Here is a 26278-nt window from a genome sequence, read left to right as displayed (position 1 = left end):
TGCTCCTGCCTCCCACCTTCCTCGGCTTCACGCTGTGGAAACCAAGGCATTTCGCATCATTGGCATCTCCCGTGATGAAGCTGAGTCTTTGGGCCTCTCACTCTCTCACTGCAGGCAAGCCGGTAGCCTTTCTGTCTTCTACTGTCTCCTCTCCGGTCTCGCTCCCCTCGGCTGTGTCTGCGATTTGTCCCCACCATATTCCGCAGGGTGCTCAATGTCCGCCAACAACCTCCTTCTGGTAAAACTACCAAAATCACGAATCGCTGCTCACCTTCACTCTTTCATTCTTCGTTTTCCCCACCTTTTGAATAAACTCCCTCACTCTGTTCAATCCCATTCTTCCCTCCTTTCTACCCCACATCCTTCATATTCCTTCAGTTAATCCACCCCAACCCACCTCCTTCAAATTCCCTGCTTTCCTTCCTGAAAGTCTCTGTAACGTCCATGTTGTATACCCCGTGTTCCCCGCCCCATCCCTCTCCCTTCCACAAATCTCTTGACGTCTCTGTTCCCCACTGTTTTGTCCTTCCCACTCCCGCCCTTCTTGTCTCATGCCCACCTTGCTGTACGTTGTGTGTTCGCTCTCATACAAGCCTCGACAAGGTATACAAAAAAAATCAAGGGAACAGTTTGGACAAATTTTATAATTGAAGTCCCTAACCCTTTTTCCCCCATTACCCCCCAAGTTTGGTGATTTGCAGTTCACGGGGATTTTCAAGAATGTAACCGCCACGAATGGCAAACCCCTCATGTATATATTTGAACACTGTGCCGCGAGTCATGATTTTCGAACTCTCTTGTTACCTCCTCCATCGAAGGTGAAGGAGGTTATGTTTTCACCACTTTCTGTCTCTTTGTTTGTTTCTTTGTGTGCAGGATATCTCAAAAAATTTGGGATGGATCCGGATGAAATTTTGTGAACAGGATGGGTGTGTGACAAGGATGAACTGATTAGATTTTGGTGAAGATCCGGATCCGGATCCGACTACTAGAATTTTTAAAGTAATTCTTCACCTTTGAGAGATCGGGCCAAAAACGATATGTAGCACAATATCTCAAAAAGTTGTGGATGGATTCGGACGAAACTTGGTGGACATGTTAGGTGTGTGACAAGGAATAATTGATTCAATTTTGGTGAAGATCCGGATCTGATAATTTTTCAAGTGATTCTTCACCATTGAGATAGGGATTAACCGATATACAGCAGGATATTTCAAAAGTTATGGACGGATTCGGATGAAACTTGGACACGTTGGGTGTGTGGCAAGGAAGAATCATTTCGATTTTGGTGAAAATCCGAATCGGGATCTGAAAACGTGAATTATTTTATTTTTCAAGTGATTCTTCACCTTTGAGAGATTGGGCCAAGAAACTAAATGTACCACGATATCTTTAAAATGTATTGGGCCAGATATGTTATTGTGGATTAGGTATTGCGTGGCTGCGGTATGCGCTCTACCGAGTGGCCTTCTAGTTTGAATTGTATTTGTTTTATTGTGTTCCAGTCCCCCGGTAATAATTCAATCGATGATTTCCCTTATGTAGTTCCTGGGATGCGACACTCCTCCAGAATATGAAGTTACTGTTTGGTAACGTTAGCATGCCAAAACATTGGCATGTAAATTAAATTTGTAACCTCTAATTTCACATGATGAAAGCTCTCATGATGGCGTACAATTTTGCTTCATGCTCTTGCATCGTGTGGAGTTCATCTCTGGCAAGACCTGGTCCATTCCCTTATAGTTTGTTTCTATCATGTGAACATTGAAAAAAAATTTGTTCGATGTTGCACAAGGACTTTGTGGACACCCTGTATATTGTTGCGGGCCAGGGGTCAGTGGTGAGAACGACCACTCGGTGGGGGAGGTTACGTCGTCTCCCACCAGACTCCCCGGAATTGTAGGCCGTCGCTCCGGATAACTCCGTGAGCTGGCGGGTCGCTGAACCGACCGTGGAACGCCAATATCTCGACCGCGTGGCGTAGGGTCTTTTTGTCTAGAACCAATTTACCTAATTAACCACGCGGTGTCGTCTACCGGGGAACCACGCCCTCGGCACGTCTTGCCCAAGCTGGATCACTGTACCGACTACCAGCTGCCAACTTCCTTTCCGGCTCAGATGCAGTCGAGCGGGCCTGCCAAGAACATACCGGCGAGGATGAACGGATTATCGGTTATAAAGACCCGGCTAAAACTCAGATCTGAACCATGCTGGACCAATGAAAGAAAGGACGGAAACGAACTGGGAACATTTCTACCATGATTTATTCACAATAAAAAGACACAGGCAAGACTTATCGCGAATATACAAGGAATATTTACAATGGTGGAATAACACTTATGCAGTTCTACTTAAAAGACAGGCCCACACACTCAGACACACACACAGATATTTGATTGAAAAGACCCCCGCTGCTAGAGAAGGAGAGAAGAGCTGGGGGTCGCAGTTTGGTGGGGTACCTGCTAATGGCCGTGCAGCCCGGCCCACAGTCACATGCGCGGGGCTCATGTCCGCGGAGGCTGGCGGGACTCGAAACCGCAACCTTCGAATTGCTGCTTCCACTGGAAGTCCAATGCGCTATCCGTTGCGCCACTGAGAGCTGGACTCCTTGAGTCAACTGGACTCCATCCCCAGCTCCAACACGCGATGCACCCAACCAACGCGCTCTCCTCTCCGAAATCTCTCTCAAACTCTTTAAGAACGAACGAAAGGCAACAAAAGAGCCCCGTACGGGGTGGGGCTCGGTGAAGCAGATGTCACTGGCCACCTTGATTGGACAGTGCTCCCATGGGCCCGCCCCTTTCTGGGCGGGGTTTCGGCCTTGTTGGGAAAACTCCACCCCCTTCAGGCATGTCTGGATCTGCCCAGAAGATGTACCTCACTCGGATTTCGCCTCGGTAAGCAAGACTCCGGGTTGGGCGAGTGAAATAAAACGCTTGTTCAGTAGCAGGTTGGTTTTATTGGTTGGATGGTCCGTTGGATGTTCGTTGGAGGATATAACCTACCTAAACCGTCGCAACTCACACCTTTGATTCTCCCACTAGACACAAGGAGGGGTTCCATCTCACATGTACTCAACGGCATAACTAACTTTTGGGACCTGTATGTTGAATGCATATGGTTTCCAGATCCGTAACACTACCTCCCCCCCCCCTTTTTTATAGACTCAACCCGAGTTGTTAATTTTCATGTGGCATGCAGGTGTAGCTTTTTCCCTAGTACGTTTTACCTACGGATCCCTGAGTGCCACATTTGGAATACATGCCCCAAAAATAAATAACCTAGTGAGTTGCGTAACTAAACTAACACTCACTCAGACAACTTAAATACATTGCCGGCACTAAACAAACAACAGGTGGGTTAAAATTATGTAAATTCTTAATATGTACACTACCCATGGGCCAGGACCTGTGACTTGAGCAGAGAAAACACAGCAAAGTTAACATTTGTGGGTGAGTGCGCAGCAAGTATCGATGGTCAGACGTCTTTAGGGCCTTCATAGGCCCCTTGTTTGTCGTTGAATTCTACTTCTTCTTTTTTTTTATTTTAGCTGCTGGAGGCAACTCACCCTAACACGGCAGGCCATACGCCGTCTCACAGGCCATTTGAACTAGCCTTTATGCAACAAGAGCTCCGGGCTGCTCAGTGCAGTCTCCGGTCCATTTGAACTGGCCTTCCCACAACAAGGAGGTATCTGGGCTGCTCAAATGCAGTCCCCGGCAATGCGGCTGCCTGCAGGGCAGTCCTTGCAAAACACGTTCAGCGATGGTCCTGGAGCACATGGTGAAGGTTGAATGATAATGCAAACAAATGCATGGGCAGGTATGGAGGCATGGCAAACGCAGACCAGGCAAGATGCAGTACAACAGGAGGTCGGCACATGAAGCTGGCCGGCCTCGGTCTGGTCTCGTGAGGTTGTGAAGGGAGTGTGGTGGCGCCGGCCGGTCTGAAAACCGGCTCGGACCTACCCTACGGTCTCCCCCCAACCTATCGCCTATGCCTGTCCTTGTCCATACCCACCCCCATCAGCTTGCAACCAAAAAAAAACGAAATTTAGACTATTTTTTTTAATTTTTTGATTTATTTATTTTTTTATAATTACATGTGTCCCTAGCCCCCTTGTCATCTTTGTTCGGCTAACCTGTCCTGACTGTCTATCCCCAATCCCTAAGCTCCTTTTTAAGGGGATTGAGGAAGAGACTAGTGAATCTGTCTCGAGACCCAATGCCACCTCAGAACAACTTCCTCAGATTTCAGCAATCTCAAAAGATGAGTCCAGCAGCCTACGAACAGCGAAGGGATGGATGGTGCGAAGGGGTGCACGTTTCCTATCTATCCTACCATTTATTAAACGTTAACCTATCCCCGGGGCTTTCCAACACGCCTGTCTCTTGAAACTATCGGTTCTAGAAACCATGATTCCCGTCGCCTGTGTTGGTGTTCGTTATGAATTTGGGCCTGGCCCGCAAATTTTCTCTCGTGCTCTTGCACAATTTTGTGGCTGGGCAGCGTGGCTCCATTGGCAGGGATACCCATCTGCCAAACTCGAACTTCGACACCCCCGGGTTGCTGAGGCTGTCTCCGAGCCTACCTACTTAGTATGAACGTGGGGGATGCCCTTCCTGGCATCTTCCCCGTCGATGCCCACGTGACATTTTGGTGCTCCGCGTCCCGTTTCCATGGGTTGCCCGTGCCCAAGTACTGACCTCATTCGCCATTTTCCGATTCAAGGTATGCATTTCACCCTTCACCTTTACCAGCTCCACCTTCATTTCCTCCTGACCCGCCTTCAGTGTTTGCATGTCACTCCTTTGTTGGTTTTGTAAATCCATTCCCACGCTTTGCATGTTCCCATTTATTGTTTTCCATGTTTTGCATATCTCCCTTCATTTCTTGTGCATTCGCATCCATTCTTTGCATCAACATCTCCAACATCTATCTCATGTCAAATGACCTCGGCGAAGCCGATCCGCCACGATCGGGCGCGGATCCGACAGGGATTGTTCGGTCCTCCATCGGGGGCATTTGATGCAGCGGGAGCTCATGCACCGCCGCTTCCGCCCCCAATACTACCTCTGGGTTTGATTGCAGGGAAGGGTCTTCCTGCAAGGTGTCTTCCTGAGTCAAGGATTCTTCTCACATTAATGCAAAACCCACCTGCACCAGTTCGTCTTGGCCATGGTCCGTACTGAGAAATAAATACAATTTAAATCCTGCTCTTAAATTTGAGGGAAATTGGGGGGGGGGGTTGGGAGTGGGGGGGGTTGTCAAGCACATCCCTGGTCCTAATCCTGGGAAAAAAAATTTTGTGTGTGTGGAGGCGTGGGGTTCGAGTCCCACTCCTGACACCAAACTCTTACGGGCCGGGGGTCGGTGGCGAGAACGACCACTAGGTGGGGGAGGTTACGTCGTCTCCCACCAGACTCCCCGGAATTGTGGGCCGTCGCTCCAGATAATTCCGTGAGCCGGCGGGTTGCTGAACCGACCGTGGAACGCCAATATCTTGACCACGTGGCATAGGTTATTTTTGCCTAGAACCAATTTACCTAATTAACCATGCGGTGTCGTCTACCGGGCAACCACGCCCTCAGCACGTCTTTCCCGAGCCGGATCATTCTACCGACTACCAGCTGCAAACTACCTTTCCGGCTCGGATGCAGTTGAGCGGGCCTGCCAAGAGCGTACCGGCGAGGATGAACCGATTATCGGGTATAAAAACCCGCCCAAACTCAGATCTGAACCATGCTGGACCAATGAAAGAAAGGACGGAAACGAACTGGGAACATTTGTACCATGATTTATTCACAATAAAAAGACACAAGCAAGACTTATTGCGAATATACAAGGAATATTTACAATGGTTGAATAACACTTATGGAGTTCTACTTAAAAGACGGGCCCACACACTCAGACACACACACACACACACAGATGTTTGATTGAAAAGACCTCCGCTGCCAGAGAAGGAGAGACTAGCTGTAGGTCGCAGTTCAGTGGGGTACCTGCCAATGGCCGTGTAGCCCGGCCCACAGTCACATGTGTGGGGCTCGTGTCCGCGGAGGCCGGCGGGACTTGAACCCGCAATCTTCGAATTGCTGCTTCCACTAAAAGTCCAATGCGCTATCCGTTGCGCCACGGAGAGCTGGACTCCTTCTTGAGTCAACTGGATTCCGTCCCCAGCTCCAGCACGTGACGTACCCAACCAACGCGCTCTCCTCTCCGAAATCTCTCTCGAACCCCTTAAGAACGAACGAAAGGCAACAAAAGAGCCCCGTACGGCGTGGGGCTTGGTGAAGCAGACGTTACTGGCCGCCTTGATTGGACAGGGCTCCCACGGGCCCGCCCCTTTCTGGGTGGGGTTTCCGCCTTGTTCGGAAAACTCTGCCCCCTTCAGGCGTGTCTGGATCCGCCCAGAAGATGTACCTCACTAGGATTTCGCCTCAGTAAGCAAGACTCCGGGTTGGGCGAGTGAAACGCTTGTTCAGTAGCAGGTTGGTTTTATTGGTTGGATTGTCCGTTGGATGATTCATTTATTTGTTCGTTGGAGGATATAACCTACCGAAACCATCGCAACGCACACCTTTGATTCTCCCACTAGACACAAGGAGGGGTTCTATCTCACATGTACTTAATGGCATAACTAACTTTTGGGACCTGGATGTTGAATGCATATGGTTTCCAGATCCATAACAATATATACTTCTGTGCAAAGGTCTTACACATTCAGGGGTTACAACATATGGATGCTATAAAATAAAATAAAATGACCGTTTTTACAGCCATTTTTCCCTGCTGTGCAGGGGTTTGGCTTTTTCTTGAGGCAATGTTTTATGGCCGGATGCCCTTCCTGACGCCAACCCTGGTCGCCTCTTACGACACACAGGGATATGGTACACCTATTCTAACCGGGGCATACACCGGGACCAGTACACTGGCACTCATTTCGCCGACCTCGGAAGGATGACAGGCTGAGTCAACCCCCTGGTGTTAATTCAGCAGCCAACGGGGCTTGAACTCAGGACCCTTGGATCCCAAGCCACCACCCTAAGCACTAAGCCAACACCAGGCTAACATATGGATGCTATGAGCAACATTAACAATTTACTCAAATCCTCCACTAGTGTGTTCTGCTATTACAATGTCATTGGCTTTTACTAATGCGGCTTAGTTGGGTGAGAAGAATCCAAGCTTCTCATTCAGTAATCTTTAATCCACATTTATCAGGATCTTCAAAAACTTGTGATCAGTGAAGTATAAATGAGCAGCTAAATGAAGTGTTGTAATAGCTAATCCATCACATTAACCAATCAAATGTAATTGAGGACTCAATGTCAGTGGCTCCTCATCATTCACATCAGGTATTCCTCTGTACAGATCCCTGAAGCTAAAAGCCCATTTTTCAAACTGTAGAATACTGTTCTTTCAGAATTAATTGTTAACTTTTAACAAAATGGCTAAAATTTCAGTCCAACATCACCATTTATTTGTTTCTGCTTAAGGAAGGAAAAACATTATAAGGGAAATACAGTAGCTCGCATCACTCGATTTTATTTTTTTTTATTATTACGTATTTTTGCAATGGTGTGATGTCTGAAGCACATTCGATAAGTACAGAAATCATCTGTAATTGACAAACCCAGGACTGGAAGACCCAAAAAGCTGTTGTCCATCCATCAACAGCACAAAGGTCACTTTTGAAATCATGACTTTAAACGATGTTGCATTAAGAAAACCTCTGTTAAGAAAGGGGAACAAGACTAAAAGGCTAAAATATACACCTAAAGGCCCGGTCACACCTTGACGTTTTAGCCAACGTATGCCGATTTTTTAATTTTTTTTCTAAAACGCTGGCACACGTTGAATACGTTATGTGTAAGTTTTGATAACATTGAGAGCACGCTGGCATACGTCGTAGTACGTTGCCATACATCGTTGTACGTTGGCTTTAAACGTTGTACTTTTCGGTTGTCCTCAAATTTTTTTCATGCTTGAAATTTCACGACGTATGCCAGCGTATGACTCACACGTTCCGCTACGCTGGCCACAAGTTGTAGGCACGGTCTGCGATCGTTGACAGACGTCAACACATGCTACTTGTAAGTTAATCATAGGCTGAAAGACGTCGGTATAATGGATCGTCCTTGCGTCAGCGTCCACGGCTACGGCCAGGACACTTATTTGCAGCATTCTTCAAACTTTTCTTCGGCATGACGAGGATGTTCACACTTCGATGTCTCGCTTGGCTATGATTCCAATTGTCCATCGGCAGCGTCTATTTAAAATAGTCGAGTTTGAGCGTTTTAACACGTTCAGAAGAAACGTTTCAAATTTCCAAACCCCAGCGTCAAAAAAATAAATAAAAAAACAAAGGCGAGTGACAGCAATTTAAATCGTTCATTGTAAACAATGAAACTAGCTGAGTGGTATTGTGTCGTGTAGAAGATGCTTAGCAGGCAGGCACGAGCGAGGGAACAGTCGAGCCGAGCTGTGTTGCACAAGCGGGAGCGCGGGCGTACGTTGCCCACCACCGTCCTTTTATTACGTACTCAGCACACTTACAAGCCGGCCGACTCCAGCATTACTACAGCGCCTCAGGCGGCGCGCACACCTTATATCACTTGCAGACCCGACGACCATGACGACCCCTCCTCCCATCATCATGCCCCGCCCTGCATGCCTGCAGGCCACACCACAAGTGGTACCGTTTAAAAGTCGTTGAGTGTAAAAAAAAATCCAATTGTTGAGCGCAAGCGTCTACTTTCAATCGTGGAGATGCAGCCATTTAAATCGTTGAGTGGCAGCCTATGAACCTACCCGTGGACACGCGGACGCAAGGACGATCCATCATAACCCACACCCTCCCCCTCACACCCACCTACTACTGCCAACATGAACAAACTACTACTAATACTAATACTAATACTGATACTGATAATGTTACTGCTGACATGGACATCGACTCAAAAAGGAACTCGAAAACACTGTTGGGTTCCCCTTTTATGAACACCATTTTTATACACCAATTCCTAAAACCGCTGGGAACACTTCTTTATATGGCAGTTATAAGCTAGAAACACATTCATTTTTTTTTTTTTTGTCGACCGGAAGACGTCATTGGAATACGTCTACATACGTCGATGTGTGTTGGGACTACGTAAAGAATTGGTTCAAAGCACGTCAAACATAAGTTAGAAATAAGTTTCGCGTAAAAAAGACATTACCGCGACGTGTTTCGACTTATGAGTAGCTTATAAGTAGCCTTTGTGGACGTGTGTAAGCGTCCACATATCGTGTGTAAAACTTATCCCCATCGCATGCGAACCTGTGTCATACGCCGAGTACGTCGTAAAATTTTGAACATGTTCAAAATTTCTTGACGTACTCTACTTACTACGACGTATGATAGCGTATTTAGCGTTCTACTCGCGCATACCAAACTTACCCATACCGTATTCGACGTGCCCCAACGTTTTAGACACACTTTTTGTTACGTCGGCATACGCTGGCAAGATCGCCAAGGTGTGACCGCGATTTTGACCCTTCCATTTCTACGGCAGTTATGATTCGAATCGTTGTGCGTCAGCCTTTTAATAGGCTACGCCACGACATCGTCGGCGATGCGTGCAACGCGCTATGCCTAAGTTAGACTATCGTTGGGCATTGGTTGTGTAGGCCGACAACAGGTTCAGCATTCGTTGGTATAAGTTATCTATAACACAACGAAACGTTCTGTGTAGTTACCAATGCGTTATACATAAGACCAAGTCGCTATGAATACGTCCGAATCTTTAAAAAAAAACATCAAAAGTTCAACGTAAGCCAGTGTTTTACATAAATTTTAACACGTTGCCATCGCTGGCTAAAACGTCAAGGTGTGACCGGGCCTTTATACAGAAATTGGACGACGAAACAATGGTCAAAGGTGCTTTGGACGGATGAGTCAAAGTTTCATTTATTTGGATCTAATCATGACAGTATGTGAGAAGAAAAGCCAAAACTCATAAAGAGCCTTGTTTGAAGCAACAATTAACCATCGAGAAGGTTCATTTACAAGTTTGGAGGTGCATATCCTCCAGTGATGTTGGAAAATTGCTGAAAATTGATGGTCTATTGACTACAGCAAGGTACAAACGTATTTTAATGCGATCCCAAGTGATGCAGACCTATTGGCCCAAACCTACACTTACAGCAAGATAATCATCCAAAACACTCAGCTGGAATAATTCAAACATATTTGCAAAATAAAGAGAAAGGTGGAGTCCTTCAATGCAAGGAATGGCCCCCCTCAAAACCCAGATTTCAACATCATTAAAGCTTGATAGGTAAATTTTAAAAAGGAAGTTGTATGTGTTTATTATTTTCACAAGTTGGAAGTTTTTTCTTAATTCTTTATTTTGCAGATATGCTTTTCAAACCACCCACTGGTCTTCCCTGTCTTGGCCCTGCAGAATTCCATCCAGGTGAACCATGGAAGGGCCTCCCACAGATTGATCCTGAGTCTGATCCTGACATCACACCAGGCAGCGTGTCCTTCCTCAGGGATAGGAACCCAGGTAGAACATTGAATGTACTTTGTGTCTCATGCATTGGGATATATGCCAACGTTTCTATATTCTTACACTGCACATCTGATGGTTGTTGTACTTGCAGGAGTCTCTCCATCTTCCTCTCCAATCTCCACCACACTGCCTTCCTCCAGTGCCTGGCCGCCGAGTGCCTCTTCCAATGGGTACCACAATGGCTACACACCCACCTACTCCACCACAGGTATAGCAATTGATAAACCCATCAAAATGCGTGACCATTTGCTTTCCTTTTTTTGAGGAATCCTTTCTGGCACCGTATTGGAGATATTGCATGATGTCGTGGCACCTGACTTGTTAAATGTTCAATTTATTAATTGGTTCTATAAATTTAAGTAATATTTCTGAAGGACAAACTGAAATATGCTCAATATCTGTCTTTGGAAGAATTATAGGTCGTGTGGGTTGCCAGCAGACTGTCATGTAACTTGAGTGCTGTTATAAAAGTTTGCTGTTCTTTGTGCAGGAAAGTTGGCTGAGCAGAAGTCATCATGGGCATCGGACACTCAGCTGCAGGGTCATCTTGGGAACGATATGTGGCAGGTACCTCTGCCTCCTGGAAAGAGTTCCCATGGGCCCTCACGTCCTCCACCAGGCTTGGCGAGTCTCAAAACACCTTTACCTTGGGTTGGAGGCAGTCGTTGGGCTGATCAGGAGCATGGACATATGCCTGCAGGTCATTAAAAAAAATTTTCCTCTGACATTTATTTAAATTTCATTGTGTTTTCACCCATGTTAAGTGTGGAAGGGCTGTGACCACACATACTTGCTTTCCTTTGACATGTGTATTTCCTGCAATAGCAATGAACTGGAGCAAAGACTGTGCCAGTTCTGGAAGAGCAAGCACTTGGTTGGTGCTGAGAAACCTCACTCCTCAGGTGTGTTTTGTATGCATCGTATGCACCATAGTGTTTGACATAAGATTCCTGGAGTTGCTCATCCATGGCCTAGTTAAAGCATTCAATCAATAGCTAAAGACTTGAGTTGCAAGACCTTGTTATCTGTGTTCATGGACTTTACATTTGTGGCAATATGTTTTTACATGTCGTTTTCATCCAATTTTTAGTAGTTTCAGGTGTTGAAATCTGTTTTGAAAAGAAAATTTTCATTTAATTTTGATAATTAGCATTTTTTTTTGTTTGTTTTTAATACTTCAACTTATTGTGGTGGCATGATTGAATACGTTCAACTGGCTATGATCAACGGTGCATCACCACTGCTACCGAGTATGGGGGCACCACTGATGCAATGCCCCTATTACCAGTTCACTGGTACTCATTTTGCCGACCTCGGAAGGATGACAGTCTAAGACTCTAAGTCAACCCCACCTGGTGTTAATTCAACGCAAACTGGGGCTTGAACTCAGGACCCTAACATCCAAAGCCCACCACCCTAACCACTAAACCAATACCAGGCTAATGAGCATTAAAATTTGAAATAACTGTCCAAGCCCGGTCTTGATAAACCATTTGAAAATACATGGTCGCTGTTGGAGCCATCCTGGATTCTGGCTACAGGACTGCATTTTCATATCACATGGCATTGTATGAATTTCCAAATGTAGAAAAATATTTTCAGAAGAGTGCCTTGGAAGCTTTCAAAGAAGTCAAAGAAGTTATAGTTTTCGATGAAAACATCGCAATACATCATCCTGTCTTGTAAGTAAATAGATCGAATAACCTCTTACATGAACTCTTGTAAAAATGTCCAAGTGTTTTTCTTTTTTTTGTTTGGTCACTTGTTCACAGATCGACGGCTCTACACTTCGCACTCTCTGCATGCAGCACGGACCTCTGATTACCTTCCACCTGAGCCTGGCCCATGGAAACGCTCTTGTGTGTTATTCTTCCCGTGAGGAAGCCGGCAAGGCACAGAAATCCCTGCATATGTGAGTTTGTGTTGCCTGGTGACTCACGTTGCAAAAGGAACTTGGACACAGGAGAAGGCCATTTTGCCCACCAAGCCTGTGCTATATCTACACAATATGAATTCAATCTAACAGTTTATCAACTTAAACTATGTATAAAAACTCGCACAAACATCACAATCATGACACATGTAAACAATCACCCATCCATATATCAGCGACTTAATTCCTGTCAATATACATGTACCCCTTTATCTCCAATGCTTTTAAGTACCTATCAAATTCAAATTTAATCCTATCTACTGTTCCTTCTGCCACTCTCTTTCCACCGAGACAATTCCATGCTTTTACTACTGTCCTAACTCTCCTTTTCTTTACTCTGAAACTGTGGCACTTGGCCCTGTCACTGTCCATTGTGTTGAAAAAATAACCTCTCTGAAATAATTGCATCTAGACCCTTCATTATTAAAAAAAATCTCAATCAGATCCTTTTGGAATCGCCTCTTTCTAATAGAAAAAGTCCTGTCTCCCTCAGCTGTTCCTCCTAGCTTAGTGTAGCGAGCCCTGGAATCAACGTAGTCTTCCTATGCTGAAAACTCTCTCTGACAGCCACGTCTTTTCTCAGATGTGACCAAAACATGACACAATGTTCTATATTTGGCCCCACTCAATTCCTATGCAGTGTTAACACCACCTCGTTTGAATTTTTTTTCCTCTCCAAGATTAATATAAGGCTCATGGAAGAACAAGGTTAAATTGATAGTGGGGGTAGCAGGGCAACAGCTGGGCAGAACCAGCAAGGAAATAAACAGAGGAAAGGGAAAGAGAAGAGAGAGAAAGAGAGAACTGAAACCAGCACCCACCTGAAGGAACCGCCTCAGTTTAACCCAAGGAGATCACCATCTGGTGGACGACACCTCAGCACCACCTCGACAAACACGACTGCAATCTGACCCGGCAAGGTTACCCCATGGTTTTCCTCCTATCATCAGGCAGTGGGGGTCCCGAAGGCTTTGCCCCAATCCCGTTTTCTGGTGAGCTGCCCTGCAGAAAGCAGCTGCACAGGAGGTGTTCCCACGGAGTGGGTTTTCAGATTTCTTTGTGGTACGTTTTGCAGAATGAAGGGTTTTACAGTAGCCGGAGTACAAATCCTGCCACCAACCTCTGAAAAAAATAAGTAACCCAACTGCAGGAGGATGCCCACAGACAGTTTGGCACTACATATGGATAGCCGTTGGCTCACAAGGAGCTCCTCCACCCTTTGACAGGTTTTGTTTTTAATCCTGCTGGGTGTCCATATCTGTACAGCCTCCTCACCAGGAAACCTTGTGGGGGAGACGGTTTAGTTGCCGACAACCCAACCATGAAACAGGTTAGTGCAGGTTTCATGGTACCTGTAGCAAGTCACATCTAATCTGGCTCTCTACTGCTGTTCCCTTTGTTATGTTGCATCCCAGCTCTTCCACGAGCCTAGACCATGTATTTACAAAAAAATAAAAAGAGGACTGTCTCCAGGAAGTGGTTCCATAGATGGGAAAAGTGAGGAACAATGGAGTTCAAGGTGCAGTCAGCTTAAATTTGGGGAGTTTAGCCAGAAAGGGGTTCTTTGACTAGCTTGGACTTTGTCAATATCCTTTACTCCTGCTCCTTCTAAACAACACACAACTCCATGTCTACGATAGTTCCTGCGAATAAAGAGTTGATATATTGAAATTGTTTTGTCATCAACAAAAATCATCTCCTTGTCCTCACTCCTGCATCCACTGTGTTTAGCCTCACCCTTGCTGCACCCTCTCCAATCTCACCCCTTCCTGCTGTCAATCCACCCTCATTCCTGTCTACACTCGCTCTAGTCTCACCCTTTCCTGGACTCGCTCCAGTCTCACCCCTGCTTGCACTCGCTCCAGCCTCATCTCTGCGTGCACTCGCTCCAGCCTCATCACAGCCCACACTTGCTCCATATTCACCCCTGCTTGCACTCGCTCCAGCTTCACCCCTGCTTGCACTCACTCCAGCCTCACCCCTGCTTGCACTCGCTCCAGCCTCATCCCTGCGTGCACTCGCTCCAGCCTCACCACAGCCCACACTTGCTCCATATTCACCCCTGCTTGCGCTCGCTCCATCATTACCCTTGCCAGCACTCATTGCAGCCTCACCCTGCCTGCACTTGTTCTAGCCTCACTCCTGCCTGCACTTTCTCCAGCCACACCCATGCCTACACTCGCTCCAACTTTACCCCTGTCTGCACTCACTCCAACCTCATCTTGGCATGCACTCGCTACACTCCCTTCCCTGCCTTCACTGTCAAGACTGCCTGTACTCGCAGCACCCTCACTGTTGCCCGCAATCTCTCCAGCCTCACCACCATCCACACTCACCACAGCCTGCACGACCCGCTCTTTCCATTGTCCTTTAAGATGGTCCACATCAAGTTCCAGCCTCACTTCTGCCTGCAACAATCTCACCATTTACAATCCTTTTCTCTTCTTATTTCCCTATTGCCTCATTCCCTGCTACCTCGTTTCCAAACCATATTTCCAACTAACTTACCCACTCAAGTTGGGGTAACAAACAATTTGGCCTACGAACTGATGCTTCGAAATAAATATAATACATTTACCCACTAATCTGCTACTAACACAACTGCAACCTTAAGTGTTACCACCAAATACATAACACCTGAAACAAAATCACGATAACTACGAAAAACAACAAAAAACTAGAACTGCCACTTTATAACTGCTGGCAGTGATGACCGGGTACCCAGACGTCCGCCTTTGATACAACGTGAGACTTTCTGGAGACGACAGTCGCAAAGTTTCGCTTCGATAGGATAAGTGGTTCCAGAGAAAACATTCTTTAATAGTGATACAAATGCAGCCCTGCTTTGGGACAGCGTGGGATGGACAAGTTACGAACAGGGCAGCACAAAGTGTTCAATCTAGTTATTACGTATGCAGTCAGCCCTTTTTCCTGGGGACATTGTCGGTATCAATTGAATTACTATTCCTGTCCCCTCAAACGCATTCAGGTGCAGCCAAGTGAGCCTTTTGGAAAAAAAAAAATCGAAAAGTTGTCAGATTAAAATAATTAAATAATTATGGCTGCCAAACCGCGTGGCTGATCCGGTTGAAATTTTAAACCCAAGTTTCACATGTCGGCGAGATTATAATTGTGAAGTGTGGCATATATATCGGCAGCGGTTCCAGAGTAAACATTAATTAATATTTATCCTTCAATCAAACATGGCTGCCAAACCATGTGGCCTATCAATTAGAAATTAACAAAATTATATTCATGACTCGTGTGCAATACGTTTGTGAAGTTTCCGCTTGATCTGACCAGCCGTTCTGGAGATGTTTGAAGGTTTTAGGGTAAATTCAATATGGCCACCAAACCATGTGACCTATCAATTAGGAATTGACAAACTTGTGAAAGTATATGTTGGGGAAAGTGTGTGTGAAATTTTGCCTCAATCTGTCCAGCCGATCTGGAAAAGAAGATTTTTAAAATTTATTAACTTTCAATCCAAGATGGCTGACGAACCATGTGACCTATGACATCATAAATTTACATTCTGCCTCCAATCCTGTAGTGGAATACGTGCGTGAAGTTTCGTGTTAATTGGATAAGGTGCGTTTTTCTATCCAAGATGGCCACCAAACCATGTGACTTGTGACGTGATAATTTTTACTATGTATGCAGACATCATGGAAGATGATAGTTGCAAATTTTCGCCTTGATAGGTTATGTGATTCCAGAGAAAACATTATTTAATATTTTTCTTGAATACAACATAGCTGCCAAACCATTTGACCTATCAATTACAAATTAACAAACTTATATTCACTACTCGTGAGAAATACGTTTGTGAAGTTTCGTCTTGATCTTACCAGCCGTTCTGGAGAAGAAGATGTTTGCACGTTTTAGGGTAAATTCAATATGGCCACCAAACCATGTGACATATCAATTAGAAATTAACAAACTTGTGAAAGGAAGGCTTGGGGAAAGTGTGTCTATTTTTACCTCAATCTGCCCAGCCATTCTGGAGAAAAAGATTTTTAAAATTTATTAATTTTCAATCCAAGATGGCCACCAAACCATGTGACGTGTGATGTCATAATTTTTACTGTATATGCAGGCATGGGGGTATATTGCAGTTGCCAAGTTTCGCTTCGATAGGGTATGTGGTTCCAGAGAAAACATTTAATATTTTTCCTAAATCCAACATATCTTCCAAACATGTGACCTATCAATTAGAAATTAACAAACTTATATTCTCTACACGTGTGCAATACCTTTGTGAAGTTTCCCCTTGATCTGACCAGGCGTTCTGAAGAAGATGTTTGAAGGTTTTAGGGTAAATTCAATATGGCTACAAAACCATGTGACCTATCAATTAGAAATTAACAAACTTGTGAAAGGATGTCTTGGGGAAAGTGTATGTGAATTTTTGCCTCAATCTGTCCAGCGGTTCTGGAGAAGAAGATTTAAAAAAATTTATTAATTTTCAATCCAAGATGGCTGACGAACCATGTGACCTATGACATCATAAATTTAAATTCTGCTTTCTATCGTGGACTGGAATAAGTGTGTGAAGTTTCATGTAAATCGGATAAGGTGCGTTTTTCTATCCAAGATGGCCACCAAACCATGTGACTTGTGACGTCATAATTTTTTTACCATGTATGCAGACCTGATGGAAGACGGCAGTTGCAAATTTTTCGCTTCGATAGCTTAAGCCTTAAGCAGTACCAGAGAAAACATTATTTAATATTTTTCTTAAATTCAACATGGCTGCCAAACCAGGTGACCTATCAATTATTCATTAACAAACTTATATCCCCTACGCGTGCAGAATAGACTTGTGAAGTTTCCCCTTGATCTGACCAGCCGTTCTGGAGAAGATGTTTGAAGGTTTTATGGTAAATTCAAGATGGCCACCAAACCATGTGACCTATCAATACGAAATTAACAAACTTGTAAAAGGATGTGATGGGGAATGTATGTGTAAAGTTTCGCCTCAATCTGTCCAGCCGTTCTGGAGAAGGTTTAAAAAAAAAAATTCAAAACAAGATGGCTGCCGAACCACGTCACCGATGACGTCACAATAAATTTTTTCTGCAGTGAATTGTGTAGATGAGGCTCAACAAATTTCAGATTTTTCCTATGCAGCGTTCTACTTGACGAATTTTCACCGGCATACCGCTTCACCGATGGCGTCACGAAAAATCACCCGCGTTCCCCATCGGGAGCTTAGTAAAATGTATGAAGGGAAATTTTTTTCCATTGCACTGTTTCAGAGATACAGAGGTCCAATGTTATTCGGTTTTTTTCAAGATGGCGCCCGCACCACATGACCTATGATGTCCTAATTATCAATTGAGTATGCTATCGAAAAAGATACATACTATGGTGAAAATCTTGTGTCGATCGGACTTACCGTTCCTGAGAAAATTATTTTTAAAGCGAAAAAGCCCGCAAGTTGCCGGCGGAAAAAGAATAATAATAAACAGAAGAAAAACAATAGGTTACCCAGTCCATTTGACTGGGTACCCTAATAAGTACATTGTGCATGCGTGCTCTGCCTTAAGGAGCTCTGAAACTTACACGTGAACTCTGCAAAATCTCGTGTTTTTCTTTTGTGTGTGACAAAATAGTTGTGCATCATCAATATCACAATCATTTAGATTGTTTTAAAGCATAAACAAACCAATTAGTTAGGGAATTTTAGCAAATTGTATTGACCATCTGTGAAAAAATTGCTTACCAAAAAATTTCTTCACTAACGTATTCATCTAGGTGTCTACCAACACCTATCAATTAGTGCAAACCCAAATCCTTGTGGAAAATTCTGGGGAGCCAATCAAAGTTCGGGTGCTCAGAGGGCCTGCGCGAAAAAAATCGGAAAAATTAACTTTTGCCAATATTGACTTGTCTTACTAGGGGTTTTTTGGGGTGCTGAATTGATTCCAACCATTATTTTTGAGAAAAAACACTCCTTGATCATATAAAATGTATTTTATTGCCATTTTTAACAGAACTGTGCTCTATGGAAATGTTGCTTCATCAGCTTTTACAACCTTATTCATCAAACTCCCCAGTATCTTCCTCACTCCTCTTGTCATCCAGCTGATTTATGTTCAGGCAAGAGTTGCCATGACAGATGCCGCAAGCAGAAATACACTTGACTCCTTGCTTTTTACAGCAGCACCTGAGTGAGCTGCAGTCCCCTGCACAGTTGCAGCTGGCAAACGTCAGGAGGTAGTCTGGTGCAATGGGGTCTGTAGAAGGGACTGGTGCATATCCTTGCTCAGTGAGTTGCCATCCATAGTCCCGGGCATCCAACGATGGACTTTGCAGCATCAGCCAGTCTCTAGTCTGGCGGTAAGCTCGGAGAGAGTGCTGTGCTGCAGCTCCTGTTGTCGGGGGGAGTTTCTCAGGTTTTATGCTCCCAGTAGCAGCTCGCTTGCTGAAGATGTCAAATCTCAAGTCTTCCAAGTCTTTGGAGGATTTCCCATGGAACATGAGCATGAAAAGATCACAGCCTGCTTTAATGATATCACCTTTCTCAGCTCGGATGTCCATAAACACGTCCATTGCCCTCTCTGCTTCATCAGTCTTGCAGAGCTTGCTTAGCAAAGTTGGTTTGCTAAACCCAAAAATTGCAGACACTGTATCGCAGCCAGAGAAGCTGTGCAAGAAGATAAGATACCTCCGGTATATCTCTGGGAGGGCCTCCCGGATCTTTCCGACATCGTAAGATGTTTCTTTGGCTATCGTGAGGAAGATCGGATGGTCTGCAACATGATGAATCAGCATAACCAGGACGTCTATGTCCTCAGCCCTCACCTCGATAGGGACTCTCTTGCCTCATCTAGAGCTACGTGGACGATGGGGGTGTCGGCATCATTGGAGCATTGCTGTACACTGATTCCATTCCTACTAAATGTCTCAGCAAGGAGCAGAATGAGCTGGGCTTTGTTGTTCTTGGTATCGAGGAACTTTTCTCTTGCAATGATGATTTTGAGATCCAGACGAATCTGAATGTCACAGAATGCATTCTTTGTTCGTCTCAAGTGGTCATGGTCCTTGGTGGAGCTGCCATATCCGTCAAAGACCACCGTTATTCGGAGGCGATGGCTCCCCATGGACTTCACAAACCGGAGGTAGCTCTCGACAACATCCTTCCAAGTAAGGTTAGCCTCCCACTTGACATTGTGCAGGAGCCACCCACCATCAACCACAAGGCTTGTGCAGGGGTTTGTTCGACAGGTGCCACACATGCCTTCAGGGACCTTGCGAGGGCAGCCTTGTCTGGCTTTCGCAACTTTTGATTTTTGTCAAACAGAGACATCGGTTTTGGCGTCAACTCAAAGCGCAGAGCTTCTTTGGTCTTGACTTCACGCTCACTGATGACAATGAGGCGGTTGAATAGCTTCAGTGAGTCAATGACCAGCTTCTCGCCATTGACTTTGGGTCCAGATCTGAGGCTTGCAAGTGATTTGACCTTGTGTTTGGTTACCATTGCATCCACAACAGTTTTCCCATCCATCTTAGCCTGTATGGCTCTACGAACTGATGCACTCGCTCCATTGGCTCTGCCAACTTCTTCCGCTTGATCAGCGTTGACTTGGTCTTCGGGAGTGCTGCTGAACCCAGTTGAGAAGGACACCAGAGTCTTCTTGTCCCGTGTGGCATTGAAAGGGTTGACTTCCTCCAACCACCCAACTATGGTGTTGACAGCATCATTATCTCTCTTCATTTGGGCTCTTTTAACGTCGGTGTGGACAGGTACCCCACATTTGACCATGCTTCTTTCTAGCTCTTGGTGAATGAACGAGATCTGTGGGTGGCCTTTATTGGAGACTTTTGAGAGCGTATGCTTTTCAATCCCGGAACCACCACAGATGAAACACCTCAAGCCAGGTTCAGTCACATCCTTGTCCATACTGTCCTAAAAAAAATCAGACATTTTTTTGTAAACAACAGACAGGACATGAAATTTTGACACAAAACAGACAGAACACACATACAGTGATGGGTTTTAACATTAATAGGTCCACTCTATGTTGAATATATTCAACTTCTATTGAGTCCGGTGCACAATAATTTTATAGCTAAAAGCTCTTAGCTAACCTCAGCTTACACAGATAATTCTACTGAGCATGAGCACAAGTATAACCAAGCTGTTAGGCTGAAACAGCTTGGTTTCAAAAATGTTGTATGCTGGTTTCAGCACAATTTGAACAATCTGAATTAATTGAGCCAAATTACTGCAAAACACAGTCTGAGATATCTAAAAATGTATCATATCAATATTTTATGGCCAGGGATTCATTTTTTCTCAAATCGAATGGTTAGAATCAATTCAGCACCCTCAAAAACACCCCTAATTAGACATCCCACAAGTCAATATTGGCAAAAGTTAATTTTCCGATTTTTTTTTTTTTTTTTTTTTCGCGCAGGCCCTCTGAGCACCCGGACTTTGATTGGGCCCCCAGAATTTTCCACAAGGAATTGGGTTTGCACTAATTGATAGGTGTTAGTGGACACCTAGATGATTACGTTAGTGAAGAAATTTTTTCGTAAGCAATTTTTTCACAGATGGTCAATACAATTTGCTAAAATTTCCTAACTAAATAATCTCCTCTTTTCGAAGCCCTGCATTGAAACAATTTTTCGAGAGCAGTTGAGATTAGAGAATTTTCTCTCATCCCCTCTTCCTGTCCAGGCTGGATTTCCTCAAACCAGTGTTCTGGGCCCTGTGCTTTTTCTAATCTTCATCAAGGATCTCTCTGACTGGAAAGTCCTCTTTCATTTTTGCTGATTGATGACTCCATCCTCTGCCATACCATCTCTCATCCCTCAGATCGGCAGGCAGCAGCCTCTTCACGCTCTGCAGACCTGGATAAAATCACAAGCTGGTCAAACACTCAGAACATGTCCTTCAATCCTGACAAATCTCACACTCTCACTATGCCTCTCTGAAAGGACCATCTGGAAAACTTTATTCTGCAGGAAGTTTTGGGTTAAACTGACATTGTCTTCTACCTTGTGTCTGATGAAGAACGTCTACGCATGCGTTGTCTATGTTCCACCATGATCTCCCTTCCATCAGAAGATAACAGATCACATCACCGAGATGGTTGACTTGATCAATTCAACAGAGGAAGCGGTAGTACACGTCACGTGGGATTTTAGTGATCTTCAGACTGATGTTATTGAACAACATGCCTTGTCGACATAGTTGTTCGTTCAACAAAATTTAAATATGCATTTCAATAAAATGGACATTATCAAAGCTTTTTGACTTGCACTCTTCAGGATAAAATCGCAAGCAGATGAAGAAGCATCAAATTCTCGTTTAGAAAGTTACAATGTTAATTTTTCATTAACTTGTAAAAGTTTTTCTCAAAATCTGTAGTACTATTTGTTATTTCTGTATTAAAATATATTTACAGTAAAATCGATGCACTTGAATACCAAGACCTTAGTACAAAATTTTGCTCATGTATCTGCAGAGTTTGCTAGACAATTGCTTATAGATTCTACCACTCTCATCTCACAACTTTTCTGTCGTTTGCTTTCCCATTTTCAGGTGTGTGCTTGGGAACACCACCATCTTGGCTGAATTTGCAAGTGACGATGAGATCAATCGCTTCTTCTCACAGCCTGGCGCCAACCTCAACAATTCCGGGTGGCCACTGCCCACCCCAGTCCACACTCGTCCTACAACTGCACCGTCTGTGCACGAAAGCAGTGGCACAGGCGGACTCTTCTCTCCGAGTGGCCAGTGGACTGACACCGAAGGTAGCCTGCTGTGGAGCATGCCACATTTCTCCAGCACTCGGTCTCCCAGCAACCTACCTTCTTCCTCTGCAAGACTTTGGCAGTGTACCACAGGAAATGAAGTGAGACGTGGTCGACTCCCAAGTCCACCACCTCCGCTCAATAATTTCCTGCCTGGTGATCTGCTGGGTGGAGAATCAATGTGATCGCTGCCATGATTTGATTTGATTTTGATTTGTTTATTTTTTTCTTCTTCTTTTAAACTTTGAACTCCAGCACTTTGTTCCTCACCTTCAAATGGTTCTGCATATCATCGTTACACCTCCTTTCCTTTCTTAGATGACCTGCAAAGCTTCTGACCAATCGGCCCACGCAGGGTGGCAAGCCTTTACTCTACCGTAGCGATTCATCTCATCCTTTATCACAATCTGCCAAGTCAATTGGGCGCGTTCTCTCTTTGCCATTTTCAGAGCATGGTCGCCCCGTTGGAATTGATGAGGTTTGAGTAAAAGCTGTAAGTATCCTTTGACTCACCATCCCTCAAACCTCACTCATTTTCTTTCATTTTTTTTTCCCAGGGATTAGCTTCAATGACGTGATGGACTTTTATATTACATGCACTCTGATGCACATTGAGAACTGTGACTTTGGAGGGACAGGTGTCCGTTTGCTGGCTTGCTTTTGCCACATCAAAAAATGAAATGCCTTTATGGTGAGGACTGGTGATTTTATTCACCATCACCTGCCCCCCCGACCCCCCAACCCTCCACCCCCATCCTAACCACCCTTACCTATTCCTCTTGTTGACCTTTATCAGACTTGTAATTGATCCGTCTTTTGCACACAGCCCATTGCAACGTGAGGACCGTCACGTTCGCAGTTTATCATATTCCATTTCAGGTTCAGAAAATCTAGCAGATAGAGCTGAGTTGTAGACCGGCCCTTAGCCAGCACGTTTGATTGGCTGGGAGTGAATAGAATAGCTCGAGAAGGAGAGGCAGGACTTGCCACGTGTTCCCATTACAAGAATGAAACGTTGACACACTGTTAACCACTCCTATGCAAAACATGTCGGACAGGAACGAACAATATGCTGTACGATTGCACATATAACAACAGTCTTCTCCCTTTATCAATGTCCGCTGCATCAAAATGCCGGTAGGCACACACTTTGCAAAGGGTTTTAAGTGAACACACAAAGCCTGTTATTTTCGTCACCATGATCATTACCATCTGGTGTGATGGATATTACTTGCCATGCTTTTTTGTTGTGGATTTTTTTTGTTGTTGTTTTTATATATATATATTTCTAAACATTGACAGGAAAAAATTTTTCCAACCTTCTGCTGATGGATTTGCATTTTGTGGAGCCAGAATGTAAGTACTATACACGCGTTATAAGTGTTGAGACTACAGAGACCAGTGGCTACTGGATAAAAGCCCATTTTGTCCACTTTGAGTGGAAAGCACACTTTTTCGTGGGTATGCACACATGGACACTTGCTTTGTAATTATTATTATTATTATTATTATTATTGGACTTTGGATACCAAACATTAGTACGCAGATGGCACTAACATGTTTTTTACCATTCGCATAACCTTCGGAGCGAATCCTTCTTTCAAAGAGGGAAAGACTTCTATGGTCGGAATTTCTACCGGCTCAAAGAACTTGCACCTGGGTGCATACAAGCGCTTGCCATTGTGAAATGAATTCCTTTTGGACTTATTCTGCCTTCTCGCTGTGATCACGTCCAGGCGGCCCGTTTCGGCGGGACGCGGGTAAAACGACGAACAGCTTGTCGGACAATGTACTTCTCACTTCGCTTGCATCTTGCACAGGTTTTTGTGATGCGAAGCTTCATCAGAACCACCGTGGTGCTCACTCGATCTGTGATGTTTCTCAAAGTACAGTATATGAGTTGCTTATTTGGTTGCTATTTATTACTTTCATGGAGCTCACGTTTTTTTTTGTTTTTGTTTTTTTAAGTTTCACTCCTTTCTGAGCATTGGTCATTCGAGGTCCTTAATGTTTTCAGCATCGTCGCCTCATTTCATCCAAAAACATATCGATTTTTAAATACTTGAATCATACAGGCCAAAAAAATGGAAAAAAAAAACATTAAAAACAGGTAGAGTAACTCGGCCGTAATGGTTTTGAAAATTTTATTCCTCATAGAAAGCTGTGCTCTGAGGTGGTAATTGATACTTATTGAATGTTTGTAAAAAAAAAAATTCGTTTTTGTCCGCAGTAAAGAGCATCTTATGCTGCTGCTTCATCTGCAAAATACATTCAGACTATCTGCCATTGCACTGAGTAATGAACCCTCTCGATGCAGTGAACGTGGAGATGTGTACAGTGGTTGTAGTTATACCAGTTACTTGACTTGCGTTTTATTTTGTTGTTTTAATTTTTTTGATTTGTTTTTTTGTTAATCACATATTCCAAGAGGAGCTTTCTATAAAGCGAAGAGCAAAAGCGTGGTTGTGGATTCTCCCACTTTTACCCCTCCCACCACCACCACCACCCCTCTCCCCCACCTCTCCGCCGGTTGCAATGGAACAAGGGTTAAGAAATGCCCTAATCATTGTCTGCACTTCTGATGTAGCTGTGATGCTTTGTGGGCTTGTCCGTCGAAAAGATGAGCCACAAGACGAAGTAGCACTTGGATGGGGAAGACTGGAGAAAAGAGTGGATTCTTTGGAGGTGCACATGCGTGTATCCGTGCAAGTGTGTGCAAGCCCTCTTGTTTACAGAACTTCCAAAATCGGATCTTCAGACTGTCAAGGTCCACCTGTGTTGAAAACACCAGAAATAAATAATCCTTGGGATGATTTTTTTAGAAGCCATCTTGGTGGGTTCGTTTTTGGTTTTACTCCAAAAAAAGAAAAAGAAAAAAAAAAAGACCTGAAGCAAAGAAATGCAAATCTCAGGTTCCATCAAAAGACTTTAAAAACGATCTTTCTCTTCAACCTCCAGCCATTACTGGTGAACCTGCTGTGTTCCATTAGAGCATTTATCTCCTACTAAACTGATGTGGGTTGTAAAGTGTTGTCAATCATTTGTTTTCTTTATAGTGTTATTAGAAATGATATGAAGGCTTTTTTCTTTGCTGACAGCTACTAGTGTGTACTGCCTCTGTTCCACAGTTTGTCGTTTTTATTTAAAAAGAAAATCAGGTCATGTATAAAGTATTGACTTTTGTTGCTGTTCCAGCTGCTGTGTTTTGAATTTCAGGCTGCTGTAGACTAGACTATGCATTGTTGAGGTTTCAGTAACTGCTGTTTTAATTCCCATTTTGATTCGTTTGGTTGTTGTGTTTGTACTTGTCTTTGGTACGGAAAGGAATGCCTTTGTATTGAAGCATTTCCATACCCTCTTACCCGCTCCACCGCCGTCCCCCCTCTCCCCCGAACCCTCCGATCCCCCTTATTTTTCGAAAGTTTAACTATAACAATGAACATCCAGTTATAGCTATATACAAGTGTTACTTGTCCATTTTAAAACATTGCATTCATCATTGCATAAATAATGGAAATATGGCTTGCTTTGACTTTTTTGCTCAAGAATGTGATTGTAATGTGAGAAGTTGCTTTCTTATTATTATTTCTTTCTTTTTTATTCTTTTTGAAAAGCTAATAAATGTTTTTGGTTGCTTAGTTTTGTGTACCACTGAAAATTCTACTTCACTTTTTCAAATCGTATTTTGTCACATTTTTCACCACTAATGTCAGCGACACTGCACACCATTATGTGCAAATGGCCCTTTTTCCTTTTCGTTTTTAGCTCGCCTGTTCTAAGAACAGAGAGCTATAGCGATACCCCCGGCGTGAGCATCAGCGTGAGCGTGAAAATGTTAAAGTTTTTGGTGCAAGTAATTTTTTCCTTTCTAATGTTTTTATCTACCACACTTTTTTTATACACCCGATATATATAGATAGATATATATATATACATATATATATATATATATACATATATATATATATATATATATATATATATATATATATATATATATATATATATATATATA

The 26278-nt window shown here is 44.0% G+C and overlaps 1 protein-coding gene across 14 annotated transcripts in view; it reads left to right on the top strand.

Moving 5' to 3' along the window:
- LOC147011933 (trinucleotide repeat-containing gene 6C protein-like) overlaps nt 1-25901 on the top strand; it is a 356840-nt gene extending 330939 nt beyond the window's left edge. For 13 of the 14 annotated variants that reach the window (XM_085857643.1, XM_085857641.1, XM_085857642.1 and 10 more), the window contains 6 exons: nt 10401-10553; nt 10651-10767; nt 11050-11259; nt 11385-11461; nt 12332-12471; nt 22052-25901. In XM_085857643.1, coding sequence (XP_085713769.1) covers nt 10401-10553; nt 10651-10767; nt 11050-11259; nt 11385-11461; nt 12332-12471; nt 22052-22448 — 1094 coding nt within the window. In that variant the 3' untranslated portion in view covers nt 22449-25901. The remainder of the gene's footprint in view (nt 1-10400; nt 10554-10650; nt 10768-11049; nt 11260-11384; nt 11462-12331; nt 12472-22051) is intronic. The other variant, XM_085857645.1, reaches the window with a different exon arrangement.
- Nucleotides 25902-26278: the final 377 nt, after the last annotated feature.

This window comes from Eptatretus burgeri, chromosome 15, assembly GCF_056783735.1.
Source record: "Eptatretus burgeri isolate ZD-2024b chromosome 15, Ebu_testis_v1, whole genome shotgun sequence".
Classification (NCBI taxonomy): Eukaryota; Metazoa; Chordata; class Myxini; order Myxiniformes; family Myxinidae; genus Eptatretus; species Eptatretus burgeri.
The sequence above is the reverse complement of the archived record's forward strand: the minus strand, read 5'-3'. Positions and strand labels throughout refer to the sequence as shown.